Here is a 15,124-nt window from a genome sequence, read left to right on the forward strand (position 1 = left end):
ATTAAAAATAATAATTAAAAAAAAAAAGTTTTTGGGGTGAGATGTTTGATCAAAACTTGGTGATGTTCATCATTCATTAATTTAATTTAAATTTATAGTTTTATATATACACATACACAATAGATAGATAGATAGATAAAAGATGACAGCTCAACCAATGCAACAAGATCTCTCAAACGTTGCTGAAAAGGCAATCAAAGAGAACAGAGAGTTAGCAAAAGTAATTATCAAACAATTAATCAATCAATCAATCAATCAATCTATTCAGATTACAGTTGATCAACTAACACATTTGACTTATATACTTATATATACCTATACACTGCTATAAAGAAATCACTTATCGATGCAATTGATCAATTATTGATTGCTGAGAAACAAACAAGACAAGCAGAAGATGTTCCATCAACCAGTAAAATAGCTGCTGAAATCATCAAGCTTTGTTATGAACAAAAGAGATTCGATCTAATCAATGAAAAGCTTATTTTATTATCAAAGAGAAGAGGTCAATTCAGACCAGTATGTATTTATGAAAAGAAGGAGAAAAATAGAGTAAAATGAAAAAATATTTATATTAATACATACATACATAATACTATATCTATCTATTTATGAAATGTTTTTGTTTAGACCATTAAAGCTATTGTTCAAGAAGCAATGACCTATGTAGATATTACATCTGATATGAAAATTAAATTAGAATTGATTGATACTTTAAGAGTCATCACTGATGGAAAGGTACGTGAGAGAAAGTGAACTTCAATCAGATTGATCCATACATCTTATTTACTTTCTTTCTTTTTTAATATTACTATGATTTATTTAGATCTTTGTTGAAAATGAAAGAGCAAGATTAACTCGTACATTATCAAAGATCAAGGAAGATGAAGGAGATATATCAGAGGCAGCCAAGATTTTACAAGATTTACAGGTTGAAACCTATGGATCGATGGAGAAGCGTGAAAAGATGCAATTCTTTATCGAACAAATGAGATTGTGTATGAACAACAAGGACTTTATTCGTGCCCAACTCATTGCCAACAAGGTCAACAGAAAGACATTGGCCGAAGAAGAGAACCACGACCTCAAGGTTGAATTCTACAAACAAATGATCCGTTACTATTCAAATGAAGCAAACTATTTGGAAATTACCCGTTGTTATCTCCAAATCTACGATACCCCATTCATCCAAAAGGATCAAACCCAATTAAACGAGGTCTTGAAATTGGCTTCTCTCAATGTTGTCCTCGCTCCAATGGACAATGAACAAACCGATTTATTAAATAGAATTTATGATTACAAACCATTAAATAATTTACCAGTTTATAAGTATGAAAATAGAAAAGAAAAGAAAAGAAAAGAAAAAGAAAGATATAAAGATCAAAAAATATATTTATACTTTATTTTTTTAATTTAGGGAATTATTAAATCAATTCAAGACATCTGAATTGGTTGGATGGACCAATTTAGTTAAAAACTATGAAACTGAATTAAATACTCAATCCATTTTCAAGGGTGACAAGAATTGTTGGAATGATTTAAAAAAGAGAGTTGTTGAACATGTAAGTCATATAAACAAACAAACAAACAAATTATTTATATTAACTTTTATTTTTTGCTCTATTTTATTTTAGAATCTTAAAGTTATTTCAACTTATTACAAGAGAATTTCAACCAAGAGATTATCACAATTATTAGACTTGTCAGACGATGAATCCGAACGTTTCATCTCTGATCTCGTATCCAACAAGACTATTTTTGCCAGAATCGATAGACCCGCTGGTCTTGTCAACTTTATCACTCCAAAGGACTCTGCTACTGTCCTCAATGGTTGGGCTCAAGATATTTCATCTCTATTGGATTTGGTTGAAAAGACTAATCATTTAATTCAAAGAGAATTTATGATTCATAAGGTTATTTAAACAAAACATAAATACAACAAAAAAGAGAATTAGACTATTGTAGATCCATGAATAAATATAAAGAATAATAATAACATCAAAAAAGAAATGCTATCCATCATAATAACCTCTTGGCATATGTATCCAAAAGAAAGAAAGAAAGAAAAAAAAAAAAGTAAAATAAATCTAAAGATAATTGTACAACTTAATAATACTTTAATACTTTAAATAGATATACAGATGGATTGATGGAAAGAAAAATGTGGTACGTTTTGTATTGTTGTAAAACCATCATAAAAAATAAAAATTAATGTTGAAGGGTGTGTGAAGATGGAGGGGTGTAAACAGTGTGTTATTCGAACATCGCAGTTAATTCAACAACAACAATCCTATCTATTGGTTAAATATCTCACTCTCTTTCTTTGTCTTTGTCTTACCCACAAACAGTGTACTGTTTGACTTGATATGGTTGGGTTAGATACAAGATACGTGTAGATCAATTGATAATATCATCAGTTCAACACAACCAACCTGACTTTTGTTTGATGTGATATGGTATTATCACATAGTGATGTGACACATTAATCGTCAGCACAACAAGTTGTTTGATAAGTTGTATCCTCCACTCCTCCTCCTCCTCCTCCTCAACATTATAAAGATTACAATTAATTTTTTTGTCACTCTTTGAATAATAATAATATTAATACTAATATTTATTATAAAGTGGAAATTAACATCGACATCATCAACGTACGACGTCACCATACAATTAGTCCCAACATGTAGTATGTTGAGTATAACTCGGTTTACAAGTATGCACAGAATGAAACAGTTAAAGTTCAACAAGCATCATCAATCAGCAATATCATACAATCTATTTTTTTTTTTTGGATAGATGGATCGTTTGGAAATAGGTGATTGTAGTTGTGAACATTAACCATTAACCATATTTAATAATAATAATATGTAATATTACAAATTATTAAACAACAACAGAACCAAGAACAAACAACAACAACAATCAAACTAACAACCTTAACCATTAATTAATTTTTAATTTTAAAAATACAAATAATATTTTATTTAAATATTAACTATTGATCTATATATATATATATAAATAGGGTCATTCATGACAAGAAGAATCTAAAAAAAAGAAAAGATGGTGATCAATACAATTAAATTATTTATAGTTTTAATTATTATAATACTCGATTATGGATACTCTCCATTGGTATTTGCATTCTATGACAATAATATTAAACCAATTGAACTTTTACAATTAATGTCTATTGGTAATTATAATCCATATAAAGTGGTAAGTGTCCTCACATAATCTAGATTCAATTCAAAATCCATCCAACAACAAACAACAATATTAATATTAATATTAATATTATTATTATTATTATTATTATTATTATTATTATTATTATTATTATTTACTATATAGTACGGAATTGAAACACTTGTTGGTGATACAGATAAAATGAAATTAATCTTGGACACTCAAACTAAAACTACGGCTGTTGTATCGACAGAGTGTAAAGATGGATGTCTGCCTATCGAGCCAAGATATTCACCATCTTCTACATCCCTCATCGAAAAACAAATGCAAAGTGGTGCATATACAGATTTAACAAATTATCTTGGGTATATTTATAGATAGACACAATCAAATATTTTAAAAAGGTACTTACATATCTCTTTTTTTAGAAATGAAATTACAGATCAATTTTCCTTTGCGAATGGTACAACAACTAAAATATTTACAAGATTTGTATCAATTATATCTCAATCTAAACCATGGTCTATTGAATGTAAGTACAAACTTCAACTTTCAAAAAATAACTAAATAGTAAAAGAAAATAATAATATTAATTAATAATATTGTTAAATTAAATTTAGATGGTGAAGCATCAAGTATTAAAGCTCAAGGAGTTTTGGGATTAGGATATGGATTAGGAGCAACTACTTTTATGGCACAATTTGCAAAACAAACAAATGGATCTGAAGTATTTGCTTTAAGTTATTGTCCTGGTAATCCTAGAATTTGGATTGGTGGTATTGATACTACTGTTTTAACTGATCCATTAACTATAACAAATTTAGATGTATGTCCAAAAAACAAATCATAAAAAACAATCATAATAATTTATTTAATAATTTACTTTATAATATTATTTTCTAAAGGGAGGAACATATGGATTTAAAATTGATAATGTTTATCTTGGAGATAGAACATTATGGCAAGTTTCTGATTTTGTTTATCGTGCAATTGTCGATGCTAAATTGCCATATACACTATTGCCATCATCGATATTTCATCAGACACTGCAATTCTTGTCAAAGGTGAAGCCGTTTGCAAGCAAGATGTCGACACGTTTCTTTTTGGAGAAAAAATGTATTCTTAGCCCATTTGGTAAGATGTCCAACAAGGAGATCAACGAACAAATCCCACCTCTCAGAATACTGTTTAATAAAGAGAGAAACCCAAGCGAGCTAGTGTTGGATGCTGTGCCAAGTTTGTTTGTACTGGTTGACGATATGGTGTGTCCGGGTATCGTCGAAACACTCGACTATGTCATCTCGCTCGGTGGAAACGTCCTCGAACAGTATCTGGTGCTCTTTGACCAGGAGAATAGTAGACTTGGATTTGGACGTATGGACACATGCGACGCTAAGCGTTGGTTGGTTGGTAATTGGAGTAAATGCTCGTTGGACAAGCAGTCGGGCTGCGCCATCCAGTCGAGACGTGTCATATGTGCGTTTGGACGAAGCAAAGTGCTCCCAGAATCAGACTGCGCCGACACGGTCCGTCCCCCATCCTACCGAAACTGCGGTGAAAAGCCAACCCCCAAACCAACGGCACCCAAGCCAAGAAACGCACCTCCTGTCGAGATTGAGTACTTGGACAAGGAATGCGTACTCCGAAACGCAACGTCGCAGTGGAAGATTGTGGGCGACTGGAACGACTGCACGCAGATCTGTGGGTCAGGCACACAAAAGAGAAACGTGTATTGTATCGACCCGTACGGTGCAGTTGAGGATGACACCGGCAAGTGTCTGGAGCGAATGCCCGCCGACCAGAGACTGTGTGCCGTTCGAAAATGTCCGTCAGAGTTTCATTGGGAGGTGTCTCCTTGGTCGGGATGTTCAGAGCAGTGTGGAGAGAATGGATTCCAGAATCGCCAGAGTACATGTATCGACGCTGCCACTTGGCGGTCTGTAGACACTGACCGATGCATCTCACCGCCACCAGAAGTCCAAAAAAAGTGTCGTGGACAGCCCATGTGCACACTCTTTAAATGGGACTTTGAGCCTTGTGAGCCTATCTGCTCATCAGACGATCCTGACCGACTCGCCTACATCTACTGCTTCAACACGACAAGCAACAAACAAGTTGACCAGAGAAACTGTAACGGTATCAACAACCTCCGTCTACCCAAAGAATGTGGATGCAAGAGACACCGCAAAGTAACCGTTATCGACGGGTCCGTAATTGTCGAAGAAGTAGTCGAATCTGATTCATCTCCAGCCACCTCTATCCACTATCCCATCTTATCCCATTATTATTACAACAACACCATCATTAGCATTGTATCAATTATATTTATTTTCTTTAAACTATTATTATTTTGACCCCAACCCTAAATAAATAATTAAATCAATCAATCAATCAATTAAAGAATACTATACTCCATACTATACTACATATATATACTATCATTTATGATTATTATTATACAACATTTTATATTATTATTATTTATTATTATATTATATTATTTCAAGAGACATCCAAAAGTGTGTTTTGGAGACTAAGTTATATTATTTCTTATTTCTTGATTTCCTTTAAAGTAGTATCAAAACGATCAAAGAATTGATTGATATGATTTGGTTGACAAATCAACATTGGTCTCATTCTAATGGCTTCGGTACCACAACCACCAGTCTCGACACCCTTGGCACGGAGCGAGTTGACGATTTGGTCTCTGATTTGTGGTGATGGGAGGTCGAAAGCCAAGAAAGTGCCGAGACCTCTGACATTGCGGAGGAGGTGTGGGAAACGTGTTTGGAATTCGTCCAAGCCGTCCTTGAGGTACTTGCCAGTGATGGCGACATTGTCGAGGAGGTGGTTCTTTTTGATTTGTTCGACGACAACCTCGAGCTCGAGGGCACGCAAGGGGTCACCCATCCAGGTGTTGAAGTTTCTGTAGCTCTCGGAGGGACGGAACTCAATGTTGTGGTAGAAGCCGGCGGCTTGCATCTTTTTGGAAAAGGTGACAATGTCGGGTGGCGAAGAGAGGTTCCAGTGGTCGTGTGCCCAGAACTTGCCGGTGGCACCCATACCGGTCTGCACCTCGTCGACGATCATCGAGACGCCGTGACGCTTGGTGAGGTCACGCAATTGTTGGAAAAAGTATGGGGTGGCCCAGTTGTCACCACCCTCGGCTTGAATGGGCTCGACGATGAGACCGGCGACGGGGATGTGCCACGTCTTGATGAGATGCTCAACCTCGGCGAGACAACGGTCTTCCTCGGCACGATTCTCCTTTTCGTGTGCGGCGAGGGGGTACTTGAGGTCGGGGAAGGAGGCAGCGGGCCAGTCAAAGGCGGGAATGTCGAGTTTGTGGATGGGCTTGGATCGAGTGCACGAGAGCGTGCCAAAGGTACGGCCGTGGAACCCCTTCTTGAACGAGAGGATCGAGAGAGCCGGCGAGCCGGGTGCTTGGTTGTTCATGCACGATTGGATGTCCTCTTCGTTGAATGGCTTGCCTCCACGCTTGATGTGTTGGTAGTGCATAAACACAGCCTTGAATGCACACTCGTTGGCACATGATCCGCACATTGCTGTAAACACATTGTGCAGACCTTTGGGTGCGACGGCCATAAACGAGTTTTGAATGATCGATGGCCATTCCTTGGGTGGCAGCACACCGAGTGAGGGACGGTTGATAATGGCCGAGATCCACTTGTCAGACTTGGCAGCCTTGATCAATTCGGGGTTGTTGTAACCAATGGGGATCGAAGCAATTTGACAGTACAAATCCAACAAGATATTACCATCGACGTCGGCGATATAGTTGCCACGCGAGTTGCTATAGTCGGCAAAGAAATGAGTGGCACGTGGGTCTTGTACTGCATTCAACTTTTTGTAGAGGTCGAGTGATTGTGGACCTGGGATAACAGTCTTGACCTTTGGTTCACGGTATTCACCTGGGAACTCTGGTGTTGGTGTAGTTGGTACTTTACCTCCAACTGTACTAAAGTGTCTAATCAAATCTAAAATAGAAATAATAAATGTAAATTTTAATGTAATGTTCTTCCTTTTCTGATGGTAAGCTAGACTACGACTACTACTCCTTCAAAGACACTATCATTCACTCGATCATCATTCTCAAGAAAGAATCATGAATGTGTCACTATCTATATGTATGTCTGTCTGTCTGTCTGATGATATCATTGCAAGCTTGAGGGAGAGGAGAAGACTGATGTGGTGTGATGTGATGTGATGTGATGACAGGTAATTGTGATAGTACATACATTGTGGTTTAACAACCTTTGAGATCATCATTTTGTTCTAAGTTGTTGTTAATATACTTTGTTAAAAGAAAAGAAGAAATAAGAACTGCTGATGATAGTTCGAGTTGGTAGTGTTGATGGGGAAAATTTAATATCCACAAACAATTGCAAAAAATATTCTTCAATTTCGGTGGGTCTGAACATCCCATGCATCCCAGGTGGTTCCAACTCTCTCTAAAAAGTCGAACTTCAAATATCGAAGGATTAAGCTCGGGATGCACCCTTTCAATCACTATGATAAACATTTTGGAAATGAACCAGATTTCTTTGAATCCTGATTATCACAATTATGATGCTTTCTTAAATCCCTGTAGACCTGTATTTTTTGTCACAAACCCCCCTCTTAAAATTGAAGTGATGTTACCCAAATGGCGAGAGGGGTGGGAAATTGAATATTTTTTCATCATTACTCCCCCAATTTGGGAATATTTTGTGTTGGTGGAACAATAATTAATAATTTGTTCAATTTCGATTATTACTATTATTTAATATTTATTAATACAGCCGAACAAATCAATGTTTAAATACAACAACTATCTTTCTATTTATTTATAAATATATCTAGAATTGTCATAATAACCAAACTTAGCGAAGAGTTATTTAAATTTATTTATTTATTATTTATTTACATTCATGTGTATAGTATTTATATTAAACAACAAACCACTCTATAATAGTAGTAGTAGTAGTAGTCAACATGATATAGACTGCGGTGGAAGTAGTAGTAGTGGTTCTAATAGTCATAACAATGGTGGTATACCATTCATCATATTAAATAATCGAGACGAGGTGTTTGCAAGACCTACACAACGTCTAAATAAATGGGTGTTGGGTGATAATAGTAGGAGTAGTGATACTTCAGGTGGTGCAGGAAGTGCAGGTGAAGATCATGATAACAATAGTAGTAGTAGTAACAATAACAATAACATCGATATATACGCAGGAAGAGATTTAAAGTTTGGAGGTACTTGGTTTGGTATAAACAACTATGGTTCATTTGCCATTCTATTAAACTATACTGTACCAAAGGAATTGTAGGTAGTCATTATCGCACACTACCTACAATTCCTCCTATATACTAATATGTCTTGTCTGTTGTTGATTATATAGAATCAGTCCAGATCTAAAGAGTAGAGGATTAATTATACCAGAGTTTCTCAAACACCCAAGTTCAGAATTAAAAGATTACATAGAGACAATGCAAAAAGAAAAGCATTTGTATCCACCTTTAAACTTGGTCGTTGGTAATGTAAAGACTGGTGAAATCTATTATATATGTAATTACAACAAATCCGATAATAATAATAATATGAATGATACAACGACCGAAGCTATTATATTGGGAGATCAAGTTGTAACAGTATCTAATGGAAATGTAAATGATAAATGGCCAAAAAGTAAGTAGAGTAGTAGATTGATATATATATATATATAAAGTATTAACATTTAATATGTTCTATGATTAATTAGTGAAAGTTGGAGAATTATTATTACAAGAATATTTTGATAATTTAAATAATAACCTTAACCCCAATCAACAAGGGTACGATATTAATAATATTCCATTGGATGGTTTATGGAATATATTATCAAACAACCAAAAACCAGATTTAAGCGATATACCCAAAGTAGGGTTGGAAGAGACTTTTGCCAAGCAATGCTCATCTGTATTTGTCGAAGAAGCACCAATCAATGGTACCAACTATGGAACACGAACATCATCTATTTTAATTGTTGATAATCAATTTAAAGCAAGATTCATCGAAAAGGATTATGTTAATCCTGGAATCACTGATATTACTTTTCAACTTGACCAATAATAATAATAATAATAATCATATAATTTATAATACTACTACTGCTACTATACTATTAAGACTATCGATACGATACATACATACATATATACATATAATAGTCAAATCGAAATCGAACCATAAGAGTTATAACTCTTTTAAAACAAATATTTTTTTTTTCACATCCTATATAACATACACATATTTTCTCTTGTACCATTACAACAGCAACAACAACAACAACATACATTTTTAATAAATATTAATATTAATTAATTTCATTCATATATTCATTGCAATGAATGAATGATTATTACAACCTTTTTTAAAAATACTGGAACAAGTTCTTTGGATTTAAAACTAAATAATAACATAAATATATTTGAACTCTAGTCTTGATTGATTGAATAGTATTCTCGAGTCGACACCAGACAACAAACAATCACGTCTCTGGAGATGCGAATGTTCCTTTAACGTCAAGGACTATCGTCGTGTTATCGATGACACCACCACCGTACTCAAAGCCGATGGTTCAAATCTCGAACTGAAGAGTATGACCGTGCCTTGGCAGATTTCCAAAAGGCTCACGAAAAGAGTCCAAACGATCACAACATTATGGACGGTGTTAGACGTGCACAACAGAAACAAAAGCAAGCCAAACGTAAAGACTATTACAAGTTGTTGGGTGTCGACAAGAGTGCATCACCACAAGAGATTAAAAAGGCATTCAAGAAGCTTGCACTCGTGCATCATCCAGACAAGGGTGATCAAAGTGAAGAGTCCAAGAAAAAGTATGTCGAAATGACAGAGGCCTATGAAACACTCATCGACCAAGAAGAGAGTGATAGATACGACCGTGGTGAAGACGTCAATTATCCAAAGGCCGGCCGTCAACAACAACAAGGATTCGGAGGTGGTTTCCCATTCGGAGGTGGTTTTGGATTTGGTGGTGGCGGTGGCGGTGGTCATCATCATCAACAACAACAACATTTTACTTTTAATTTTGGTGGATTTGGTCATTAAAATAAATTAAATAAATCCTATAAAATAACAAACCTTTGTGTAACCATTATTTTTCAATCAAATTATATATTTATTTTTTTTGGGATAAGTAAAATGAAACGTTTATTTTAATTGTTGGATACTTTTTTTAATTTGAAAGATTTAATATTGGCTTTAGCCTTTGCCATCCAATGATTCCGTTTGGCAACAGCAATGGTTGTAATGGCGAGTGCTATAAAGACAGAACCGCCTACGACCACTCCAGTGATAATCTTCCATTCCACGGGCTTGGAAGAGTCGCAATTCCCTGTTGCTTTGCTGCTAACAAATATTGAAAAATCCGGGTCAATCATAGAGTATTGACCAAACCATGGTAATGATATGCCGATAAACTGTGACTTGGCACTCCCGGATGATGATCCGTTAAACGATACCTCCTGGGTTTTGATGGAAATCGGATGACGATCGACCTCGGCAATTGATAGATACCTCGACACCATACCATTTTTGGGGTTCTGTACAGTGGAATACAAGTGGTTGGCAAAGGAGTCTGTGTGACGTTCAATCGAGCAATCGGGTTCGCTTGTTTGTGACTCTGATTGGAGAACAATTCTAATTGTGTTGAGAAGGCTGTTGAAAGGATAATCGCGTACCATGACTGTGAGTTTAAGGGTTTGAGGTGCTATATCAATGTCTTGGCCAGCAAACTTTACAATCTGTGATTGTTCAAAATAGGTAAAGTTTACAATCAACACACATCCATTGTCGAGCTGTGTTGTATATGACCAGAGGGGTTGGGGGATAGTCTGGTTGATGAGACTCCAATCAAGAGTGGATAGATTGTACGCTACAAAAGTATTGGACTCGATATCCAACTCCTCCAAACCAACCAATCGTACTGTATACTTGCTTGAATCGTCATTACCTCCAACAATGTCGATATCGGTGTTGTTCCCAGTGCCCGGTAACACGGTTATATTGGTCTGTTGCTGTGAACAATCGGAGCCAATGAATCCAGCCGTACACACACACCCAAGGGTGGTGCACACACCATGGACATTGCAAGTAACATCATCGGAACAACCTGCATTGTACTTGGCCGCTACATTTAGATAGAGGATGTCTGGGATGGTAAAGGTGTTGATCTTGACGATGACTGGGTAGCCTATTGGTTCGTATACACGATGTCCTCTGATTAGACATTGTATCGATGATTGATTGGTAACAGAGTTGGAGTAGCCGGTTATGGTGCATGATGAATTGCCAACAGTGACACTAATGGCGTCCTTGTCGGACCCCATCCTTGTACCGCTGATGATAATCACTCCGCCATCCACATCTGTCGCTCCGTTTGCATCGATTGCAATGACACTTGGACGCAGACAATTTGTGCTATTAAAGTCGAATCCAGGGGGGCATGTACATGTGTATGACCCATTGGTTGGGCACAAACAGCCATTGGATCGGTACACGGATTGCTATTGCACTTGTTGTCCACATAACATGTCTTTGAATCCAAATTTAACAAATAACCTGGATAACATCCACATTGAAATGAACCCATAGAATTGGTACAAGTTTGTTGGCATCCTCCATTTCCATTTAAACATTCGTTTACATCTATAACATGTGTTGAGCAACAAACACAAAAAAGGTTTGTTAGTTTGTGTTTCCAAAAGATGATGTGTGGTAAAACACCGAGCGCGGTGTGTCGTTAACTTTACCTTTTTCACAATAAGTTCCTAACAAACTTGGCGGACATTTACATACACCATTTGAACAAGGTGCACCGTTACAATTTGGACAAACAAATCGACCTATTGGATAATTGGTTTGTTGCATATACAGATTGCCAGTTGTCGAGCATATACTCTCTGGAAAGGTGGACACACCACTCCCTGGGATCCCTACCATTGGATACCCAAGGGTACATGTAACAGCGACAAGGTAGTTTTGAACAGAAGTTGTGGAAGCTAGTAGGTTGATTGAATTGGCTTCTTGGAGTGTAGCCCCTACTCCACAAAACGGATTAGGAGTGCTACCAATCACAAGATAAAAGTCATCTATCGGGTGACTTCCATATCTGCAACGCCCATAGTACAGCGTCCTGTCTGCTCCAAAATTTGCAGTAGATGCTCTGCCTGGAGTTTCGGTATATTCAGCAGGACACCCTCCAAAGAAAGAACCATACACAACATATTCATTATCTGCAGAAATAAAATAACACTTTTCAATTACAAGATATAAACCAAGTAAATATAGAATCTCTTTCTCTCTCTCTTTTCTCTTTCTCTTTTCAAAGAAGAATATTGTGACATCGTACCTCGCGAGCATTAATTGAATTTGTGAAATCGGTTAGACAGCCTCTTTGATCGTAATAGATCTGACCACTTGAACATTGAGCTTTTACACTAGTATCATTGCTAATGAACAAACTAAATATTAAGAACAAGAGTAATTTCATTGTGGTTATTTGTATCGAATAAAAAACAAAGTTCATCACTTGTCACAACAGGACCTGTTGCAGAACTGCTGTGAGCGACAATGAGACCAATTGAGTTTTGTGAACTCTGCCCTTTTTTACTCGCTTGATTCAACTAAAAATCAATGTCCATTCTTCATTGCTGACCATACCATACCAGTCAACAAGTTCTCCAAATTCTTTGTTACATTCCCACATTTGTCAACCGCAGAATAGAAACACCTTCTATGCGATATCGATGTGAATGCTGTTGATGGTTCAAACAGATATAACTATTGGTGAGTATTTATCGTGCAAGGAATGTATAACCAACAGATGATTGGGCACCCAAACAATCTAGCTCATTGGTAATGGATATGCAATATAAATAAATAACGATTGGTTTATTTATACTTGCATTCAAACAAATCTTTCATCACTTACTTTTTGTTCCTCTTTTTCTTGTCTCTCTTTTCGTAGACGAGATACATAGTCTACCTTGTTCTTTAACATATCCTCTATTCTCTTTTTTTTACTATCTTCATCGTTTGGTGGTGGCGGAGTCGAAGAAGAAGAAGAAGAGGAATACCATCGATGGTATCTACACATCTGACCAACATATTTATGATTGATGTGACTCTTCTTTAACGTTGATCATCCAATAACACCATTATTGATAGAGTTGAATCTGTTGCTGCTATACTTGATAGTCGTAGACACAACAGTAGAGGTTGATGATATTAATTTGCAATTCATTCTTGCTCGAGATGAAATAATAAAATGAATTTGGAAGGTGTATTAAATATTTGCAAAATCATAAATTAAATAATTAATTTGTTTAAAAAGTAGAGAAAAGAATATAGTAAAATCATGATAATCCTATTGCCAACCTTGTCCATCTCTCACTCTCCATGGATAGATAGATAGATCAGGTTGTCTCTTTTGATTTTGTACAAAAGCTCTTCTTGATTTAAGCTTTTTTTTGGTGTTATAGTAGTGTATGCATGTCGGTGGTGATCGTTGAACCATGTGTCATCATCGCTTTGTTCTAATCGTCACGACGAGGATTATATAGGTGTTTCGCATGCGCCGTCGTATGTCATTGTTGTTTTCTGTTGTTGTTTAAATAATATTCTTTGGCATGGCAATTCCAAGTTTAGTTTCCATTTGTGAGTGTAAAGTTGGTAATGGTGTCTCTGACATTAATGGATCTAAATAGGATAGGACAAATAAATAGATGAGTATTGTATATTATAGGTGGTGTGATTGATGATCAATCAATCAAATCAATTAAAAATAAATAGTACCATTCAAATAATCTTCAAAATCAATATCTTTATGTGCAATGAATGAATGATTACAACCTTTTTTAAAAATACTGGAACAAGTTCTTGGATTTAAAACTAAATAATAACATAAATATATTTGAAATCTAATCTTGATTGATTTGTTTGTTTAAAATATTAGAGTCAAGTACTTGGTCACTCTGACGACATGACATCCATGTTGGTTGTTGGATTATTATTGATTCTTTTTATTCTTGTTAAATAGAGCAATGATTCTTTGTGGTGTTCCAATAGTCATTCTTAGGAACATCTTTTTGAAATATTGGTGTCTTGCAAACAAGGTGCCATAGAACAACAATACAAATGGATAACATGTAAACATGGTGGCAAAGTAGGCGAGTGTGAATTGCCATGGACCACCAAAGACAGTGCCCTCCACTTGCCAGAGATTCTTGAGAATCCATTTAACAACGACTACAGCGGTTGGACCAGTCACACCAAAGATTGCAAACTGGTATGCCTTTTCAATAAACCATTTACGACTGTACGTTGGATAGTCATATGTATTCTTTAAGTATTTATCATAAAGTGTTATATTATTCTTATTGTTTTCATTACTATCTTCTACTATCTTTGTATCTTCTTTATCTTCTTTATCTTTGTTTTCTACATTATTATTATTACTACTACTACTACTATTATTTCTATTACTAATCATTTTGTTATTATTATTATTATTATTATTTAAATATATTCTTGATGTTGATGTTGATGTTGATGAAGATGTTGACAGTGATGAAGATAAGATACTAAATGTATTATTGCAATTAATCTTTTTAGAGTTGAAAGAATGAATAAATGAATGAGATGGTTGTGCAGCACCAGCACAACTAGTTGAAAATAATAATTTTGATTGAAGATCTTTGGTGATGTTCTTGAAGTTGAGGTTATTGTTGTTAAGATAACTAGAAGTAGTAGTAGTAGTAGCTTGACTATAAGATCTTTGCAATGATGATGATGATGATGAGGTTGGGTTGGTTCCCAATACTCTTACTAATCTTGATATCATCATTCTCTATTTTGTGTGTTTAT

The 15,124-nt window shown here is 35.6% G+C and overlaps 7 protein-coding genes across 7 annotated transcripts; 3 read left to right on the forward strand and 4 right to left on the reverse strand.

The window, feature by feature from the left end:
* Positions 1–142: 142 nt before the first annotated feature.
* On the forward strand, positions 143–5,543 carry psmD12 (26S proteasome non-ATPase regulatory subunit 12; the record flags this gene model as incomplete). The annotated part of the gene is made up of 12 exons (XM_004355360.1): positions 143–220; positions 334–519; positions 631–738; positions 827–1,329; positions 1,418–1,562; positions 1,635–1,913; positions 2,626–2,686; positions 3,095–3,219; positions 3,355–3,554; positions 3,618–3,721; positions 3,810–4,015; positions 4,095–5,543. 12 exons carry the CDS (start codon positions 143–145, stop codon positions 5,541–5,543), a joined length of 3,444 nt encoding a protein of 1,147 aa, XP_004355412.1.
* A 196-nt stretch (positions 5,544–5,739) lies between these two features.
* Positions 5,740–7,479, reverse strand: gabT (4-aminobutyrate transaminase; the record flags this gene model as incomplete). The annotated part of the gene is made up of 3 exons (XM_004355361.1): positions 5,740–6,480; positions 6,766–7,187; positions 7,449–7,479. 3 exons carry the CDS (start codon positions 7,477–7,479, stop codon positions 5,740–5,742), a joined length of 1,194 nt encoding a protein of 397 aa, XP_004355413.1.
* A 641-nt stretch (positions 7,480–8,120) lies between these two features.
* Positions 8,121–9,307, forward strand: DFA_07921 (uncharacterized protein; the record flags this gene model as incomplete). Its single annotated transcript, XM_004355362.1, has 3 exons — positions 8,121–8,521; positions 8,598–8,884; positions 8,958–9,307. The coding sequence occupies 3 exons, from the start codon at positions 8,121–8,123 to the stop codon at positions 9,305–9,307; spliced, it is 1,038 nt and encodes a 345-aa protein (XP_004355414.1).
* A 282-nt stretch (positions 9,308–9,589) lies between these two features.
* Positions 9,590–10,306, forward strand: DFA_07922 (uncharacterized protein; the record flags this gene model as incomplete). Its single annotated transcript, XM_004355363.1, is given in 3 exon segments — positions 9,590–9,675; positions 9,695–9,813; positions 9,834–10,306. 3 exon segments carry the CDS (start codon positions 9,590–9,592, stop codon positions 10,304–10,306), a joined length of 678 nt encoding a protein of 225 aa, XP_004355415.1.
* Positions 10,307–10,413: 107 nt separating this feature from the next.
* DFA_07923 (uncharacterized protein) lies at positions 10,414–10,785 on the reverse strand (the record flags this gene model as incomplete). Its single annotated transcript, XM_004355364.1, has 1 exon — positions 10,414–10,785. The coding sequence occupies one exon, from the start codon at positions 10,783–10,785 to the stop codon at positions 10,414–10,416; it is 372 nt and encodes a 123-aa protein (XP_004355416.1).
* Positions 10,786–11,606: 821 nt separating this feature from the next.
* Positions 11,607–13,237, reverse strand: DFA_07924 (uncharacterized protein; the record flags this gene model as incomplete). The annotated part of the gene is made up of 5 exons (XM_004355365.1): positions 11,607–11,905; positions 12,010–12,492; positions 12,535–12,577; positions 12,609–12,720; positions 13,191–13,237. The coding sequence occupies 5 exons, from the start codon at positions 13,235–13,237 to the stop codon at positions 11,607–11,609; spliced, it is 984 nt and encodes a 327-aa protein (XP_004355417.1).
* A 1,030-nt stretch (positions 13,238–14,267) lies between these two features.
* On the reverse strand, positions 14,268–15,101 carry DFA_07925 (uncharacterized protein; the record flags this gene model as incomplete). Its single annotated transcript, XM_004355366.1, has 1 exon — positions 14,268–15,101. One exon carries the CDS (start codon positions 15,099–15,101, stop codon positions 14,268–14,270), a length of 834 nt encoding a protein of 277 aa, XP_004355418.1.
* Between the last annotated feature and the right edge of the window lie 23 nt (positions 15,102–15,124).

Source organism: Cavenderia fasciculata (genome assembly GCF_000203815.1).
Source record: "Cavenderia fasciculata unplaced genomic scaffold Scf_ET2XIPL01COFD4-5, whole genome shotgun sequence".
Taxonomy (NCBI): domain Eukaryota; phylum Evosea; class Eumycetozoa; order Acytosteliales; family Cavenderiaceae; genus Cavenderia; species Cavenderia fasciculata.